The 17,191-nt window shown below is 36.8% G+C and overlaps 1 protein-coding gene across 1 annotated transcript in view; it reads right to left on the bottom strand.

Moving 5' to 3' along the window:
- The window catches only part of KIAA1328 (KIAA1328 ortholog), a 168,568-nt gene that overhangs the window by 80,298 nt on the left and 71,079 nt on the right, over positions 1-17,191 (bottom strand). Inside the window, 1 exon segment of the mRNA XM_032467269.1 lies at positions 15,135-15,262. Within this exon segment, the coding sequence (XP_032323160.1) occupies positions 15,135-15,262 (128 nt within the window).

Genomic DNA, 17,191 nt, shown 5'->3' with positions numbered 1-17,191 from the left:
GTAGTGCTTTGTGAAATTCCATCAACAAGTGAACAGTGATGTTTTATAAATTTCTGCAAATCATTTTTATAAGCCTGGCCAATCTCTGCTATGAGCCATATGGAGAGAGGTGAACAAAACTGCAGTAATTATTTCTTGCAACAGGTTGTTATTTACTTTGCATAATTAGGAAGAGATTACTTACAATGCATGTATGAGTTGTTAACCACAGGATTAGTCAACAGCACCAACAGCTCTTATTGGTATTCATTTCTCTGATGGTAAATAATAATTTACTATCCTGGCAAGCACCCTATTACCAATCCTCATGTTCCCACTGATAGCCTGAGAAGAATAAAAATCTTAACGTTATAACTTCAGAACCTTCCCCCGTGCTCTTTATTTTATCGTGAAGTCAGAAATTCAAGAACTAGATAAATATCTCTAAGCCTAAACTACTGTATGTGGGGCTGGTCATTATATTACCCAGAACACTTGGAGTTGATGTGAAATAAGGCACAGAACACCACGCTGCGTTTTCAGTCGAGCTTATGCGAACCAGTTGTCAAGCTGACAGAAGCTACGGAATGCAACAGCTGCACTGTGTGGTTTGCCAAAGTCTCATCCCAAATAAATGTTCATTCTCCCCAGCGCAATTAACTCTCCTGTACTGGCAGATTTTGCTAGAAGATCATCAAGGTAGATTACCTTCTAGCGTAGTGAACTAAATACTTACAGGTGTTCTATCATCAGTTGTAACTTATAAACTTTTGCATTTAGCAAGACATCCAGGCAAATGAATCATCTAATTTATGAATTATTTATAAGAAATTCACAGCATGCTCCTGGCGTCATCCATGGCCTTTTCCAGGTCATATGACACCAATTAGAGCTGAATTTTAAATTATTCAATAACCTGAACTCTCTTGTCATTTAACATATAGATACCAATGCAGTAAACAAGTTTAACCTAATGGGCCCTTGAGGTTTAAGTTTCTGCACTGCACAGCAGCTGAAGCTGTAGGCCATCAATGGAAGAGAAAAATAACAGAATGAGGCAATCAAACACATTTGCAAGGCTCTAATAACTTATTCTAGCTCCCATAGGGATTGTGGCACGACCCAGGATTATTTAATCTAAAAGACATTAAAGTCAATAATTACAAGATTTAAAAGAATACAGGCACACCAGAACGTATAAAAGACAGAATACTAGTAACAGATACCAAATGCTGTACCAACTCTTAGGATACGTACATCATAGGCCTGCCAAAATTTTTAACATTAACTATCAGACTCAGAAAATGCTAAACCTCATATTTTTTAATCATCACTGCATTTTCTGAAAGGTGGAATGTGTTGATTTGCTATAAAAATGAACAGAGAATATGGAATAACTGACAGTATACTTGAAGTCGAAAGACCTTGATTAGAATTCCAGTCCCGTTATTTAGGAGTTCCGTTATTTTTGGCAAGTCACTTTGGATCTCTTAGGCAGTTTAGATGTTTGTAAAACAGAGGGTTGGGTTTGATGATCTCTGTAATTTATGCTGTCCTTAAGAGCTGAAAAAGCCAGGGACCGGGTTGTCGTATCCCAAGGAAATGAGACAAAAGAAAGGCACTGGATGAGAAATTATACCAATCAGTAAATGTTCACCTATCAACTCACAGATGTACTACAAAATTACTGAGTGTCCATTGACTCTATTTCCCCTAGCAAATTCCGTGTTTTAACATTACTGTCTTATATGACTTACATGTTGAAGAACTTAAAACAGCATCTTAATTTATCTCTCTGGTCACTAAGTCTGAAAGAGATACAAATGAAGATTGAATAAGACGAAAAACTAGTTGTGAGGAGAGTCCTAAATATTTTGATGGGATGGGACAACCACTGACCACAGAAATATGTAATAGTGGTCCTGATTCAAATCATTTTCACGTATATGATCATAATTGCTAAAAAAAAAAAAGCTTTACACATGATTTTCTAAATCTACAAGAGGAAACAGATGCACAAGGCTATTTTAAGTTATTTAATGAAGGTCAGAAAGAAGATAAAATAAATTTATAGAGAAAATGAGACAAAGGCAAATTAGAAGCAAAGAGGACACTCTTCATAGGTCAAAATGAAAACAAGATGTATTGAATAATAAAGCCAACTGGTCCTTGGATTCAGTTAGGGATGCAGCACAAGAAAATGATCGAGTGCTGTGAAATCATTATGAATGAGCATGGCCTAAAGACATAAAACAATGAATGGTTGGTGAACATCTGGATTGAAGGCCAAACAGCAAAATAACTGAGAACAACCTTCTTCACAAAGAGAAAGCTCTATCAATATGCGACGACCTTCAGTGTGAATCACCAAATCCTGTAGAAGTGGCTCCTCTTCATGCTCATTATGGCTGGCTTAGTGCTTTCAAATACCTCTTCATCTGTCTCGCAAAGGTACGCGGGTAGATGAGAAGTTGCAAAAGAATTTCTAGCAGTGATACAGGAATTAAAGAAGGCAACACACTGGATTAAAGTTTCAATTCTGATGAAACAGATAGATGTTATAATGGTATGCTTCAAAAGACACGTATCTCAAATGACCAAGATCGAAGGCCAAAAGATTAATTTACAGAATGTGTAGTGCCAATTTCTAATCTAGGTTCCTAAGCCACACCCTTCCACAGTTGGTAATACAACTTTCCGTCTCATTTCAGGTAACTACTTCTGCCACATCACAATAATTTACAAGCTGCACCTCTTAAAACACTCACATCAATAAGCAAACTCCAGGTCTGTTTTAAGGTGAAGGGCCATATTTATTGAATAACCCATGTATTTACTTCTAACATTTAACATTGTGTAAACCTGTGCTACTATTTTTATTAGGCTAAGTATTGCTTAAAGTTCTTGAGTGTTGTAGTCCTAATCCCATTTTTCCCATAAGCCTTGTGTTCTTTATGGTGTGGTTTTGCATAGCGTGGTTATTTTCAACATACAACTATGTCACATTCTCCTCTACCATTTTTGTGCTATCTCCAAATCCCAATAAAGGAAGGGAGACAATGGATAAAATCCAGAGTTAGTGTCCTTGAAAAAGTACCTGCATTCTCCATAAATCCAGGGACTACTATATATTTTCAAGAAGTTGAAAAGGGATACCTTGTAACTGAATAACGAGTATGTCTGAGAATTCCTCTCTTCCTCAAAAAGGGAATGCTGAACAGTTTAGGCTACTGGACTCCCAAATAGTTTTAGCTTCTTTATTCACAGAGGAGCCTAAGGTTGAGTTAGAAATGAAGTTAGAAAGCACAATGCTTGAAGTGTTATAGTGCATGACTTACGAAATTGAAGGTCAAAACTACTACCCTTGATGTTTAAGATGTCTCGAAATATGCTACTTGCTTCTTATTTTGAGAGATTCACCTTATGTATTTCTTATGTAATCTTCACCTTATGTAGTATTTCTTCACCTTTTGTAGTCAAGCATGTGGAATCAACAAAGGTGCCATTTTGCTTGCCATGGATAGCTTAATTTAAAATTCTTTTACAGTACTACGAGCTTAGAAAACAGCAATGTCTACAAGGCTCTAAAATACATCTTCCATTTGCTATTATGTAGTAATGTTACTTAGTAAATATACATACTGTGGTTCAAACTAAATATGTAGGTACTTCAGGACTTAAAAGAATTCAGGATGACAAAGTACATTACTCAGCTCAACATCTTTAAAATAACTCACTTAAACATTTACAAATGTATACAACCCAAGCACGTTTAGCGTTTAATTCTTGTCTAGCATTCTAAATCTCACCAACAATGAATATTCCTTTCATGTGTTTCTAATACAGTATTTAGCAACCTTAGGCTCCTCTGTGAATAAAGAAGCTAAAACTATTTGGAAGTCTAGTAGCCTAAACACAAACAAGCACCAAATTCTCTCCTAGGAGCCATCTCTGTAAGTTCAATGTATGTCATATGTATTTATGCACATTTTTCTACTTTATAACATTTTCATGGCTCTCAATTTACTCACAGCATGAGTGTGAGGTATTAAGGAACAGCTCTTGAAATCATATAGCAGCCTTGATTTATATCATATAGTTCTGAGTTAATATACTTACATATTTAAGAAAAATTGAAAAGTACTCACAGTATAAATAAAAAGTTGGTACAGTATACCAAGGGAAGAAAACTTCTAGAGTTAGGAAACAATATACATTAACAGTCATGAGTATTTAAACATTGTATTATAGTTAATTTCACATTTAAAAAAATCTAAGATAATTGTATTTTTCATAGGAATTAGCTGTTTTATTCTACTAACAGTCCAGAGAAGGAAGGATAGAAATATGGGCATATATAAGCATAAAGTAATATATATATGTAAAGATGTACATGGCACACATGTCTACAGATATTAATTTCAATCTAAAGTAAATTTCTTTTCTAATCTGTGAACTGTCAAACACAGAGAATTATGGAGCACAGGTGGCTTGGGTTCCCACCCCCCATTCCGTTCCTCCTGTAAAGATGCTGTGATCCTTCTAGAAAAAGGTAGAAGACAAAAGATTGTATTTTCTGGAAGATATAATTATTTAAGGAATCTATCCAAGTGCCAACAAAAGGAAACTTATTTGTATATAACTTTCAATGCTTAGCTTACTGCAATAAGACTCCTATAGACTGAATAAAATATAATTTTTTAAAAAAACCAAATATATTTGGTGGTTTAACTATAATTAAACTGCATTATAGCATTAAGAAAAATAGCCACATTATAGTATCAGCAAACTAATTTGGTCTAAAAATGATACTTTAGTGATACAATAACTTCCTGTCCCCTTCTGTTTTACACTAACTGTAACGGTTCTGGATAGTTCTACTTATGTAAGTCCCTAGCACAAACATCTAGCTCCTGATGTAATCAAAAGCAGAAAAACTGAATGTGGGAATTCTGGGGTGGCAGAGTGAGAAGCTCAATAAAGCTTCTTTCCCTTCTAAAATCATACTAAATTATGAAAAAAATCCCATTCTATTACCGTGGGAATTAAACAAAGGCATACAACGAATTAAGAAGCACTTATTCAAGCTAAACCTTGGGTAAGAATAGGGAGAGAGTGCAGCATTTTAGACTGGGGCTGTGCTCCCGTGTCCGCTCCCCGCTAGATAGGAAAGGTAGATGCAGAGGGTAGGGCAAGTCTTGAAAACTCGCAGTGTAACTCAAGGAGCCTGACTTGATTTGCAGTGAAGTGTGGAAAACTGCCACACCCCTGAGAGTTGTAGAAACAACAGTGACCTTTGTGACAATTAGGATAACCGATGTTGCAGCTAGCCTGAGGATGGATTCCTGGAGGAGCAAGCAATTGATTGGTAGAGCAGTTAGAAATTTAACAGGGAGACTAAGGAATGAGACAGCAGCAAAGAGCCTTGATAAGATCCCAGTAAACTGGATGATATGGAAGGTAGTATGATGTGTGCACACTCAGCAGAGTCTAGACAGGGCTTTACCTATTTACCTGTCTCTGAGTGTGAGATCTTATGCACATGTAGAGAAGATGAAAAGACATGGCAGAAAGTAAATATATTCCCCAACTCACAAACAGATCCATTGGCAAAGGGTGGAAGTCATCCCGACTCAAAGTATTTGATCACAGCCTACCACCAATCATTACCTATTTGCTAATTAACTGTCTCTAAAGGCACTTTGCTATCTAAACAGAACACAGCAGCAGAAACAACCCGCCAGTCTCTGGGTGGTGAAGGTCTCCTAAGACTGCAATACCGTCCTGGGACTTCAGCCACCTCTGATTTTAAAGCCATCATTTTAAAATCTGAATAGGGAGTATAGTGGGTCATTGAGGGTCTAAATCGGGGCTCACTCCTAGTAAATTCTCATTATTTATGAATTTTGAAACATTAAAATCTATATCCCCTATCTATACTCCATTAAGGAAAGTGTCTATTTACACTCCATTAAGAATTTAACCAGAAATGCTGTAAGACAAGAAGAGAAATTGGCAGTTCTTATATTCCTGTCAACAGCAGCTCTGCCTTTCTTAAAATCCTCCCTGACCTCAATTTCATTGGGGCACACACCTGAGTGGGTCCCTGCCAGGTCAAGTGCCAACCAAACTCTTCAATTTGAAAAAAAAAAAAAAAAAGCATTTAAGGAACATTCATGCTGTAACTGATGCAAGGTAGCTTTCAGGAAACCCTCTTCTTAACACCGAAACAAACAAACACTAAGAAATCCTACCAAACAATTTTTAGAAGCTGGGAAATGCCTTCTGTAGAGTCAGAAGTTGGTAGTTGTGTTAAGGACATTTTTCCTTCTTAAAAAGAAAAGTTTCTTATACAATAGGTTTCATTACAGGAATGTATTGATTGAAACTAGTTTCATTGCCACTAATGTTCTGCTTAATTTTAAAGATAACATAATATTGAACAGAATAATGTGTTCTATTAATGTTTTATTGAAACAGTAAACTGATTTATTGCATTTGTTTGTCCAAATAAGCACGCAGATCATTTGCCATAAATCTTCTTGAGTCTAAACAGAAGGCTGAGATGCAACTGGATAAAAATAAAAAGTTATCATAAAACATAATGAAAAATCCAATTTGAAAATTAAGCAGTGCACTGCCCAGCTTCCTGCTTTGTTTAGAGTCTGAAGCTTGCAATAAAGATGAAAGAGCTGCTCTAGTTTGCTTTAAACGGCTATTGTGAGTCTTCATTTGAGGGAAAAAAAACTATACAAATAATTAAAATCTGTTACAGGAAGTCTGGTTATTTAGCTTCTGAGGCAATTCACTCTAATCTCATTGCTTGCACACTTTAAAATAAAATAGCTTATTTTTTATCTAAAAATACTTTTTGATTTGAACTTCATTTTGTGGGGGCAAGGGAGGGCAGAACTTCACAGATTTGTGTTCGCAAACTAAAATACTTGTCCCCGAGCTTTAAGTTTCCAGTGAGCCTACTCAAATCCTTCCTCTGTGTATGTATTTCACACAGGGGCCGGCACGTACACCAGGTGATACGTGAGAGGACGCCACGAGGGCACTCCTCTAAGAACAGTGATCCGCACGCCCCTTGGAAGAGCCAGGGGATAAGGCTATGTTCTACTGCATATTTGCCACTGATTCTGTGTAAGCTTAGTCCTTCATCTGCAGCTGATTCCCCTCAGGTGGAAAGCTGCTGAAGACCTCGTCTACATTATTTCCTATTTTGAAAAATTCTTGTTTTCTAAATTTATGTATGGCATTCTAGATGTTAGGAAGCCTAACTTGTCTTGTAATCCTTTAAATTAACTTTGAAAAAGAGAAGGTATTTAACTCTTTTCAAGAAATAGCAATGTTTGCAGCACTAATTTAATAGCAGTATTATAGAAACTGAAATATACTGACTTCGGGATTGCTGGATTTAAGAGTTCAACGTTTAAATCACCAGAATTTATTAAGCAACACTCAAGAGTGCAATTATACTCCAGCTTACAGAATCCCCGCCACCTGGGAAAATTCTTCGTCTACTGTGTAACATACCATAACTCACTGAACAGTCCCTTACTGATGGAAGCAGATACTGCGCTGACCATTGAGGCATGTCCTACTCCACCCTCCATTTAATTGTAAAAAGTGGGAGGCTACAAATCACATATTCCAGACTCCCGTCCAGCCAGAGCCCTGGAAGTCAAACAGGTTCTGCTTATTTCACATGATCTTGGAGGTCTTCTTTCATTTGTCTCTTCCAGCAAGGACAATGGTGAAAACGTTAGAATTCCCTCCAGCCATGCCAAAACAGGGGGACATTTTTCAGTGTTTCGGGTAAGAAGCAGCAGTGAGGCAGCAGCAGAAGCACCAGTGACTTGTTGACTCGGCTTCCCAATGCCTTGGTCTTACTGGTGGGAGTCTATTCTGCGGTTTCCTGGGTGTTCAGAGATCATTATGGCAGCATTAGATGCATTGTTCCTGGTTCCAGTATAGCTCCAGTGAGGCTCTCAGAGCATTATGCCCCAAGTATATTAGTTCTATATCGTCTGAAGTCACCACTGGAAGTCCAACATAAAACCCGCTGCTTAAGCCCTTTCAAAGATTGTATTCTTAGTATAAACTTCCTTCGTGCTTAAAATATCTTGAGTGGTTTGTTTCCCACATGACTGTAATACTGATTGCCATAAAATTTTATTTTACAATGATTCACTCATTCGTGAAGAGGCTAGGCTCCCATGAAGCAATCATTCTGCCACTTGTTCATTAACAATGCATGAACTGTTATACCTGTAAATAAGCATGAATTTCTTTCCCACATTATCTTTTCATTTTGATGTCCAGTGTTAGTCTGTAAAACATCTACAGTGGTTTGTATCACATAAGACAATATTGATACAGGCAGTGAGAGACAGCCGATTCATCCTGTACACAGATGACATAAACTACGGTACTGATAAATATCGTACTGTAGCTGTATTTTCTCTTCTTTGTGATCTTGTTAATAATATTTTCTTTTCTCTAGCTTACTTTATTGTAAGAATATGATATATAGTTACACATAACATACAAAATACATGTTATTCGACTGTTTATGTTATCAGTAAGAGGCAACAGTGGGCTCCTATAGCAGTTAAGTTTTAGGGGAGCCAAAAGTTACATACAGATTTTCAGCTGCGTGGGGGGTTAGGAAACCCGTAATCCCCACGTTGTTCAAGGCTCAACTCTATTCAAATACCAGAGAAATCAAGTGCTTAAGACAACAAAAATAAAGATGTAAATTTCTCTAAAGCAAAACAGAATCCTAACTATTTAGAGAAACAGGTCCTAAGACTTTAACTAATTTCCAAATACTCAAATACCACTGTGGCATACAATTTGCTTAACTTCTCCATCTGTGGCAGGCAGCTATTCAGATGGCCCCAGTGATCACAGCCTGTCTCCTGGTACTTGCGCCTCTGTGTGTGAACATCTCCTGCATGTAGGCAGGACATGACTTGCTTCTAATACAGCAGAGGTGATGAAATGTCACTCCCCAGTTAGGTTACATAAAACAGCACCTTCTGTCTTGCCAGTAGACTACTGCCTTCTTGGCTTACCTGTTTTGATGAAATAAGCAGCCACACTGGAGAGGTCTAGATGACAAGGAACTAAGGTTGGCCTCCAGCCAATAGCCTGGTGGGAACTGAGGCCAGCATCCCAAAAGCCCACAAGGAACTGATTCTTCCCAACTACCTGTGAGCATGGAAATAGATCCTCACCCAGTCAAGTCTTCAGATGAGACTCCAGCCTCTGTCAACACGTTTGTCATAGCCTATGGGAGACCCTGAAGCACAGGAACCAGCCAAGATTTGACTGGATTCCTGACCCACAGAACTGTGGGATAATAAGTGTCTTTGAAGCTGCTACCTTTTGTAGCAATCTGTCACAGAGAATAGATAACTAATACACCATCTAAGAATATCTCATAGTCTTATTGTATTAATTAGATGACATATTAAATATGCAAAACTAAATTACTTACAATACAGATACTAGCTGGTTAGTTCTGCTCATGCTCTAGTTAAGTAACTTGTGGCGTTCCAGCCAACAGCTGGGAGGACGTAGTTTGTTTAGAATATAAAACAAATTTTTGTAGCAAAGAATTTTAGAGTAGCTTATATCCTGTACTTTAGTTTCATTATATTTTTTAAATTAACAGATATTTTAAGAGCAGTTTTAGATTTAAACATTGAGCAGTCAGAATTTGACACAACATTGTAGAACGACTATAACTCAATAAAAAAGATGTTTAAAAAAAATTAAGCAGTTAGTTCGCATATACTCCCTCTCCCCCCTTCATGGTTTCCCTGATTGTTAACATCTTCCATTAGAGTAGTAAATTTGTAACAACCGATTAACCAATATTGATGCATTATTACCTAAACTACCTAAAATCCAGGCTACATTAGGGTTCACCCTGTGTCTTTGTGTTATGTAGTTCTATGGGTCTTGACAAGTGTTTATTCATCCCTCGTGCCCTCTCCTTGAGCCCTGTCTGCATAGTTTCTCCTCTACCACACATTTTGGGGTGTGATCTCCCACATAATACAGCTTACTCTTTCCAGACCAGATAGCACAGTGAGTCAGCCAGGAAATGAGACTAAGTCCTCATGCTTCTCATGCTCTTCATTAGAGTCATTCTCATTTTCTTTATTATAGTTGTCCTTATTTACATTTCGGCTAGTTCTTCTGCATTTTGATAAAGCGTTGCCTTCTTTGCTCGGTCTCTCTTGATGGACATTTAGGTGGCTTCCATGTCTTGGTTATTGTAAGTAGTGCTGCCATGAACACTGGGGTGCATGTATCTTTTTGAATTAGAGTTTTCTCAGGATATATGCCCAGGAGTGGGATTGCTGGATCATATGGTAACTCTTATTTTAAGTTTTTTAAGGAATCTCCATACTGTTTTCCATAGTGGCTGCACCAAGTTACATTCCCACCAACAGTGTAGAAGGGTTCTCTTTCCTCCATACCCTCTCTAGCATTTATTTATAGATTTTTTAATGATGGCCATTCTGACCAGTGTGATGTCATATCTCACTATAGTTTTGATTTGCATTTCTCTGATAATTAAGAGATATTGAGCATCTTTCCTTGTGCCTATTATAAGCCATTTGTATGTCTTCACTAGAGAAATGCCTGTTTAGGTCTTCAGCCCATTTTGTGATTGGGTTGTTTGTTTTTTTCCTATTGAGCTATATGAACTATTTCTATATTCTGGAAATTAAACCGTTGTCAGTTCCATCACTTGCAAATATTTTCTCTGAGTCTGTAGGTTGTCTTTTCTTTTTGTTTATGGTTTCTTTCACTGTGCAAAAACTTGTAAGTTTAACTAGGTCCCATTTGTTTATTTTTTTATAAATAAGCTTTTATTTTTATAAAAAAGCTTTTTTTTTCTATTGCCTTAGTAGACTGACCTAGGAAAACATTGCTATGATTTATGTCAGAGAATGCTTTACCTATGTTCTCGGAGATTTATGGTCTCCTGTCTGTGTCTAAGTCTTTAAAGTCTTTTTCTTTTCTTATGAAGGATTTCATGTATCATAAAAGTAATACTCTGTTCTCTTAATTAAAGGCAATACTTGTGATTACTATTAATTACATAAGACTAGATGGTATGTTGTGATCAGCGTTCAAGCTCAGGTGGTCACTGCAGTATGTGTAAAAAACACTGCACCTGAAGGAGATCAAAACCTGGTACTGATGATAACCAATATATGAAGTTAGGTTTCAAAAAAGGTGTTCTAAATGTTGGAATAATATTAAAGTTACTTTTTGTGCATGGCGTGAAGGGTCTAAATCGATCTTTTCTGCACATCTCCAACTGTCCTATCAATGCTTGTTGAAAAGATTATTCTTTCCCCATTGAATTGCCTTTGCATCTTTGTTGAAAATCAATTGACCATAATTGCTAGAGTTTATTTCTGAATTCACAGTTCTGTTTCATTGATCTATATGTCCATCATTAGCTTTCTATTTCTGTATAACAAATTACCACAAACGTAGTGGTTTACAGTAACACAAATTTATTACCTCGCATTTCTGTAGGTCTGGAGCTCAGGCAGGCTTGGCTAGAATCTTTGCTTAGTGTCTCACAAGACTGAAATCAGGATTATCAGCTCGGCAGGTCTCTAATTGGAAATATCTGAGGAAGAACCTGCTTGCAAGTTCATTCAGGTTGTTGACAGAATACAGTTCCATGTGGTTGTAAGACTTAAATTATATTTTCTTGCTGTTGGTCAGAGACCATTCTTGGCTTCCTAACCCCTTCCACCTCTAAAGCCAGCAATGGTATTTGAATCCTTCTTATGCTTCAAATCTCTCTTTCCCTTTTGCTCCCACCTGGGGAAAACGCTCCACTTTTCTCATGTAATTAGGTTAGGCACATCAAAATAATCTTTTTACTATACAACATAACATAGTCATGGGAGTAAAACCATTTCACCAGGAGTCAAAAGTCATACAAGTCAGGTTATAATTCTATCTCTGTACCTTTAGTGTAAACATTAAAATTAGAAAGAGTGATCTTACACTTTACTGTTCTCTCTCAAATTGTTTTTGACTATTATTGTTCCTTTGCAGGATCATCTTACCAATTTTTGCAAAAAAGAAAATGTCAAACTCTGCTGGAAATCTGATAGAGATTGCAACAAACCTATAGACTAATTTAGGAAAAATTGTCATTTTAACAACATTGAGTCTTGCAATCCATGAACATGGAATAATTTCTTAGATCTTTAATTTCTCTCAGCAATGTTTTGTTATTTTCAGTGTTTTTATTGTGCTGCTTTTATTAAATATATCCGTTTTTGAATTGTTCATCGGTAGCACATAGAAATGACTTTTGCATACTAATCTGTATCCTGCAACCTTGCTGAACTTGTTTGTTAATTCTATCAGTTTTTTAGGGGGATTCCTTAAGAATTTCTACATACAGGATCATGTTGTCTATGGATAAAGACAGTTTTATTCCAGCAATACATAAGAAATTTGCTCCAATAGAGCTCCCTCTGTCCCCTCCATTTGTGCAAATACACATACACATACGCACGTACAACATCTTTATATCTTATGAGCTCAACAACAATACAGTTTTATAATTATTGTTTTATTCGGGTGTCTTTTAAGTTATTTAAGAAAAGAGAGACACATAACTACTTTTACCAGCGATCGACTTCTTTGTGTGACTTTGAGTTACTGTTTTATGTCATTTTCTTTCATCTGAACATACTTACATTAGCATTTATTTTAAGGCAGGTAAGCTAGCAATGAATTTTCTGTCTATTTATTTAGGAATGTCTTTATGTCACTTTCATCTCTGAAGGACAGTTTTGCTTGACTGCTGGTTTTTGGTTTTTTTTTTCAGCGTTTTGAAATATGCCATCCCACTGCCTCTTTCCTCTACTGTTTCTGATGAGAAGTCGGCTGTTAATCACATTGTTCTATCTACAAACCTTTTACGGGGCGAGGAGCTTGGGAGTACACTGAGTCAGACATTATACTACAGATACCCAAAGAGGATAACACCTTTGATTTGGTTTCTTTGTCACTTAGTGAGCACATAAAGAAGACATCTAACTTTACCACATCCTTCTTCAGGCTCAAGTGTTCATAGTGATGCCCTTCCTAACAGGAAGTGGGCTTGTCGACCAAAATCACCCAGTTCCCATGAGGGTGAGTGAGATGGTGCTTATCTCTGCGCAGCTAAGAGAAGCCCATCAGAAAGAACAAATCAGACAGCACAGGAGACAAGGTGACAATCTTCATTTGGCATTCAAAAAGAAACTTATTTTCCCTCTTTAGGTTCAAAGAGGCCTATAGGTGGCCTCAATTTCATTTTCATTGTATATAAGACACGATCTAAAGTCTGACCACCAGACACATTCTGAAAACATGGTTTTATAAATTTTCTTATGATTAAGTCAAAATGAAAATTCAAAAGTATCTCCTTTTGAGAGCATACTTTCTCCATACCTTTGATCAACAATTTCTTTCTAGTATTTGTGATTTTTTTTTTCAGGTTTCCTTCTCAAGGTTTAGCTTAGGAGAGGCAGTGTTAACTATGATTGGTCTCTAGGGAAACCTCCAAGAATCACTAGCTTAAATATTAAACACTAATATTTGAGAAAGTTTTATTTTTCACCAATTTCAGAAATAGATAGAAAAAGGGTTAGGCCTCCTTATCTGGTTGTCCTTAGATTCCCCTTAATGACTATTTCTTAACTCTCAGTCTATGTCCTTAACTACTGCCAACTGAAAAATCCCCCCCTCTCGCCTCCAACATGCTTGCCAAGTGGGCCGCCCTTCATTTCTGTGCCCTTGCACACATCTCTGTCATGGAGAGGGAGGGGCTAGCAAAAGCAAAACCAAAGGGCATCAATCTGATCTTCATGCTACAATTTTCTGTAGTCCACCCATGAGAGCACCAGGCAAGGGCCACCCTCACGACTCCCTGCCCTTTTCCCCTGTGGCAGGAGAGATCCAGACAAACAACTAAGATTAACCAGTCATTTTCTTCTGTCCCATTTTATAGCCTAGGTTTTCAGAAAACAGAACAAAAGAAAATATTTCAAGTTAAAATACAAATAAACCATTCATAGTATGACCATTTCCTATAAATGTTATGACTTCAGAAAAAAAGGGGGGGGGGATCTGTTAAAAGTCTAAGCTATACCATATTCCAGTGAAATTCTTCTTCTTTCTTTTTTCTTTCTACTCTTCCATATGTCCAAACTTGAGGATCAAAATTGGAATTTTCTTGGCCAAAATTCTTAGCTCTTTTGAGACAGCTGTCTCTAGGTTGAACAAAACAGTTCAACCATAGAAAGTTTACAGAAAACCATTCAGGACATGTTACTATTCAAAGGGAGAGGATACATTTTAACTGGTACAGTATCCATGTTTTAATACTAATATGAATGACTGACCCTACTATATAGTTTTTTTCTACAATGTTTTAATACAAAGGCTATTCTCATCCATTTGAAGATTTACATTCACTTGGACATGAAAAGGACATCCAGTATCACTTGCTAGAGGGCAAGAAGTAAGTCCTCAGAGCTTGTTTCACATCACAGCTGGCAGGGTTCTGAACATTCAGTTAATTGTATAATATACACTATTTGATGATATGTATATAAATGTTAATATGCAAAACACTCTTATATATACTGATGTGATTAATACATACATACAAACACAAAATCATGCACAATATTCCAGTTTTCTCCAATTAAAGCTTTTACAAGTCACCAAAGCACTTTTTATTATTCTAAAACACTAAATATGACTTAGAAGAGGCTTATGAGTAACAAACAGCCCAGCTGATCTTCATTAAGTAACAGAGTGGTGGGTTTTCTTTACCACTCCTGCTGGGCTTTCATACAGCCAGGAGCTTCCCCACTGACCCTGAGCCTACTTCAAGCAATCAGTCCTGTCCTCTGGGCTGCAGGAACAGGAGAGGGAAAGGCAAGACAGAAGTAAATGACACCAACTCGATCACATGCTGTACTTGCACATCTTAAGACAATATTATACACTGTGAGACAATTACAGTAAAAGGCAAATGACTCTTCTGACATCTTGTGGATCCATTAAAGACAAGAAAAGGTAAGAAAAAAGATGCTTACCTGTTGTTCCTGCATTTTAGCAGCACCAAGTTCTGAGAGAGACATAGTGAGCTTCTCTTGCTGTTCTGACAGATATTTCTGATAGAGGCTTAGAAGTTCTTGGCACTCTCTATACTGTAGTTGAAGAGGTGAGATAGCAAATTAAGGGGAAAAAGCCAATAAATGGATTTAAACTGCATCCACGAGTGTTGTTTCTCAGATTCTCACAAACAAAACAGGGACAGAAATGCAGCCATACTTGGTAAGAATGTAGGTAAGTGTAATCTTCAGATGAACACAGTACATAAATCCCCCTCAAAATCATGAAACAATAATTCATAGAGTAGTAATGTTCATTCCATTTAATGAGAAAATTTTCTCAAATCTTTAAATCTCAATAAATAAATAAATACAAACATATGCAAAAGAATGAAGTTGGACCCCTACCTCCCACTGTATAGAAAACTAACTGAAAACTGGATCAACTGACCTAAATGTAATAGCTAAAACTATAAAGCAAATCTTTGTGACCTTGGATTAGGCAACGGTCCTCTAAAAGCACAGCTCGCAAAGACTAAATAAATAAACTGGACTTCAAATTTTAAAACTCTGTGCTTCAAAGGACACTATTGAGAAAAGAAAAGACAACCTCCAGAATGAGAAAAAATAATTGCAAGTCATATGTATGATAAAGGCCTGGATCTATACATATAAAGACCTTATATAACTCAACAATAAAAAAGCTATTAATCTAAAAAAATGAGCAAAGGTCTTGAATTTTCCAAAAGAAAATATACAGATAGCCAAGCAGCACAAGAAAAGATGCTTCACATCATTAGCCATTAGGGAAATGCAAATCAGAACCACAATGAGATGCCAATTTGCATTTATTAGGATGGCTATAGTCAAAAAGACTGACAATAACAAGCATTGGGATATGGAGAAATCAGAACCCTCCTACATAGCTGACAGGAATGTAAAATGTTGCTGCTTTGGAAAATAATTTAGCAGTGCCTCAAAAAGTCAGATACAGAGTTATCATATGACCCAACAACTGCAGTCCAATTGTCCAAGATAATTGAAACTATACATTCACATCAAAACTTGTACATGTGTACTCAGAGCAACATTATTCATAATAGTGCAAAAGTAAAAATAACCCAAATGTCTACCAAATGATGAATGGATAAACAAAATGTGGTACACCTATTCAGTGGAATATTATTCAGCCATAAAAAGGAACAAGGTATTGTTACATGCTACGATATAAATGAACCTTGAATACATTAAACACTAAAAAAGCCAGACACAAAAGTCTACATATTCTACATGCGGTGGTGTTGTTGAAAGCACACTGCGCTTATAATCAGGAAAAATAAAACAAGAAGGAATTATAGACAAAAAAAAAAGGAGGGGGGAGAATACTTGTCTAAGTATACTAGTTCACAAGTAAGAGTTACATTCATTCATATTCACTTTCTATCTTCTCCTATTTTCTGAAGTACCTATTATAATGAGAAAAGTTAAAGGAAAAAGAAAAAAAAAGCAAAAAATCCAGAATAGGAAAACCCACAGACACAAAGTACATTAGTGGTCGCTGTAAGATGGGGGAGGGAAATAGGGAGCAACTGCTAACGGGTATGAGTTTTGTGGAGGAGGTCGTGAACATGCTCTGGAATTGACAGTCGTCTTTGCACAGCTTTGGGAATATACTCAAAACCACTGCATCGTATACTTTGAAAGGGTCATTTTCACTGCATGTGAATTATGTCTCAATAAACCTGTTACCAAAAACTGCAGCATAGAAGTGATGACATTGCTCTGGTGAAAGTAATTACTGCCTAATTTACATAGAAAGTCTAACTATGTTAAACACAACAGGATTATAAGTAGATTTTTGCCCTATTGGTTTGGTTTTGCATAATGTCAGTTAAGTCAATGTTTCATTAATAAAAGCAGCATCAGGAAATTTCCTGCCCATGTACCTCCCTACATGTTTTATAGTCCATTATAAAGAACATAGCAACCTAACCTGGGGTGCCCTCCCACTGCTCCTCAAACTTGCAAAGTGCTCAAGA

Source organism: Camelus ferus, chromosome 24 (assembly GCF_009834535.1).
Source record: "Camelus ferus isolate YT-003-E chromosome 24, BCGSAC_Cfer_1.0, whole genome shotgun sequence".
Taxonomy (NCBI): Eukaryota; Metazoa; Chordata; class Mammalia; order Artiodactyla; family Camelidae; genus Camelus; species Camelus ferus.
The sequence above is the reverse complement of the archived record's forward strand: the minus strand, read 5'-3'. Positions and strand labels throughout refer to the sequence as shown.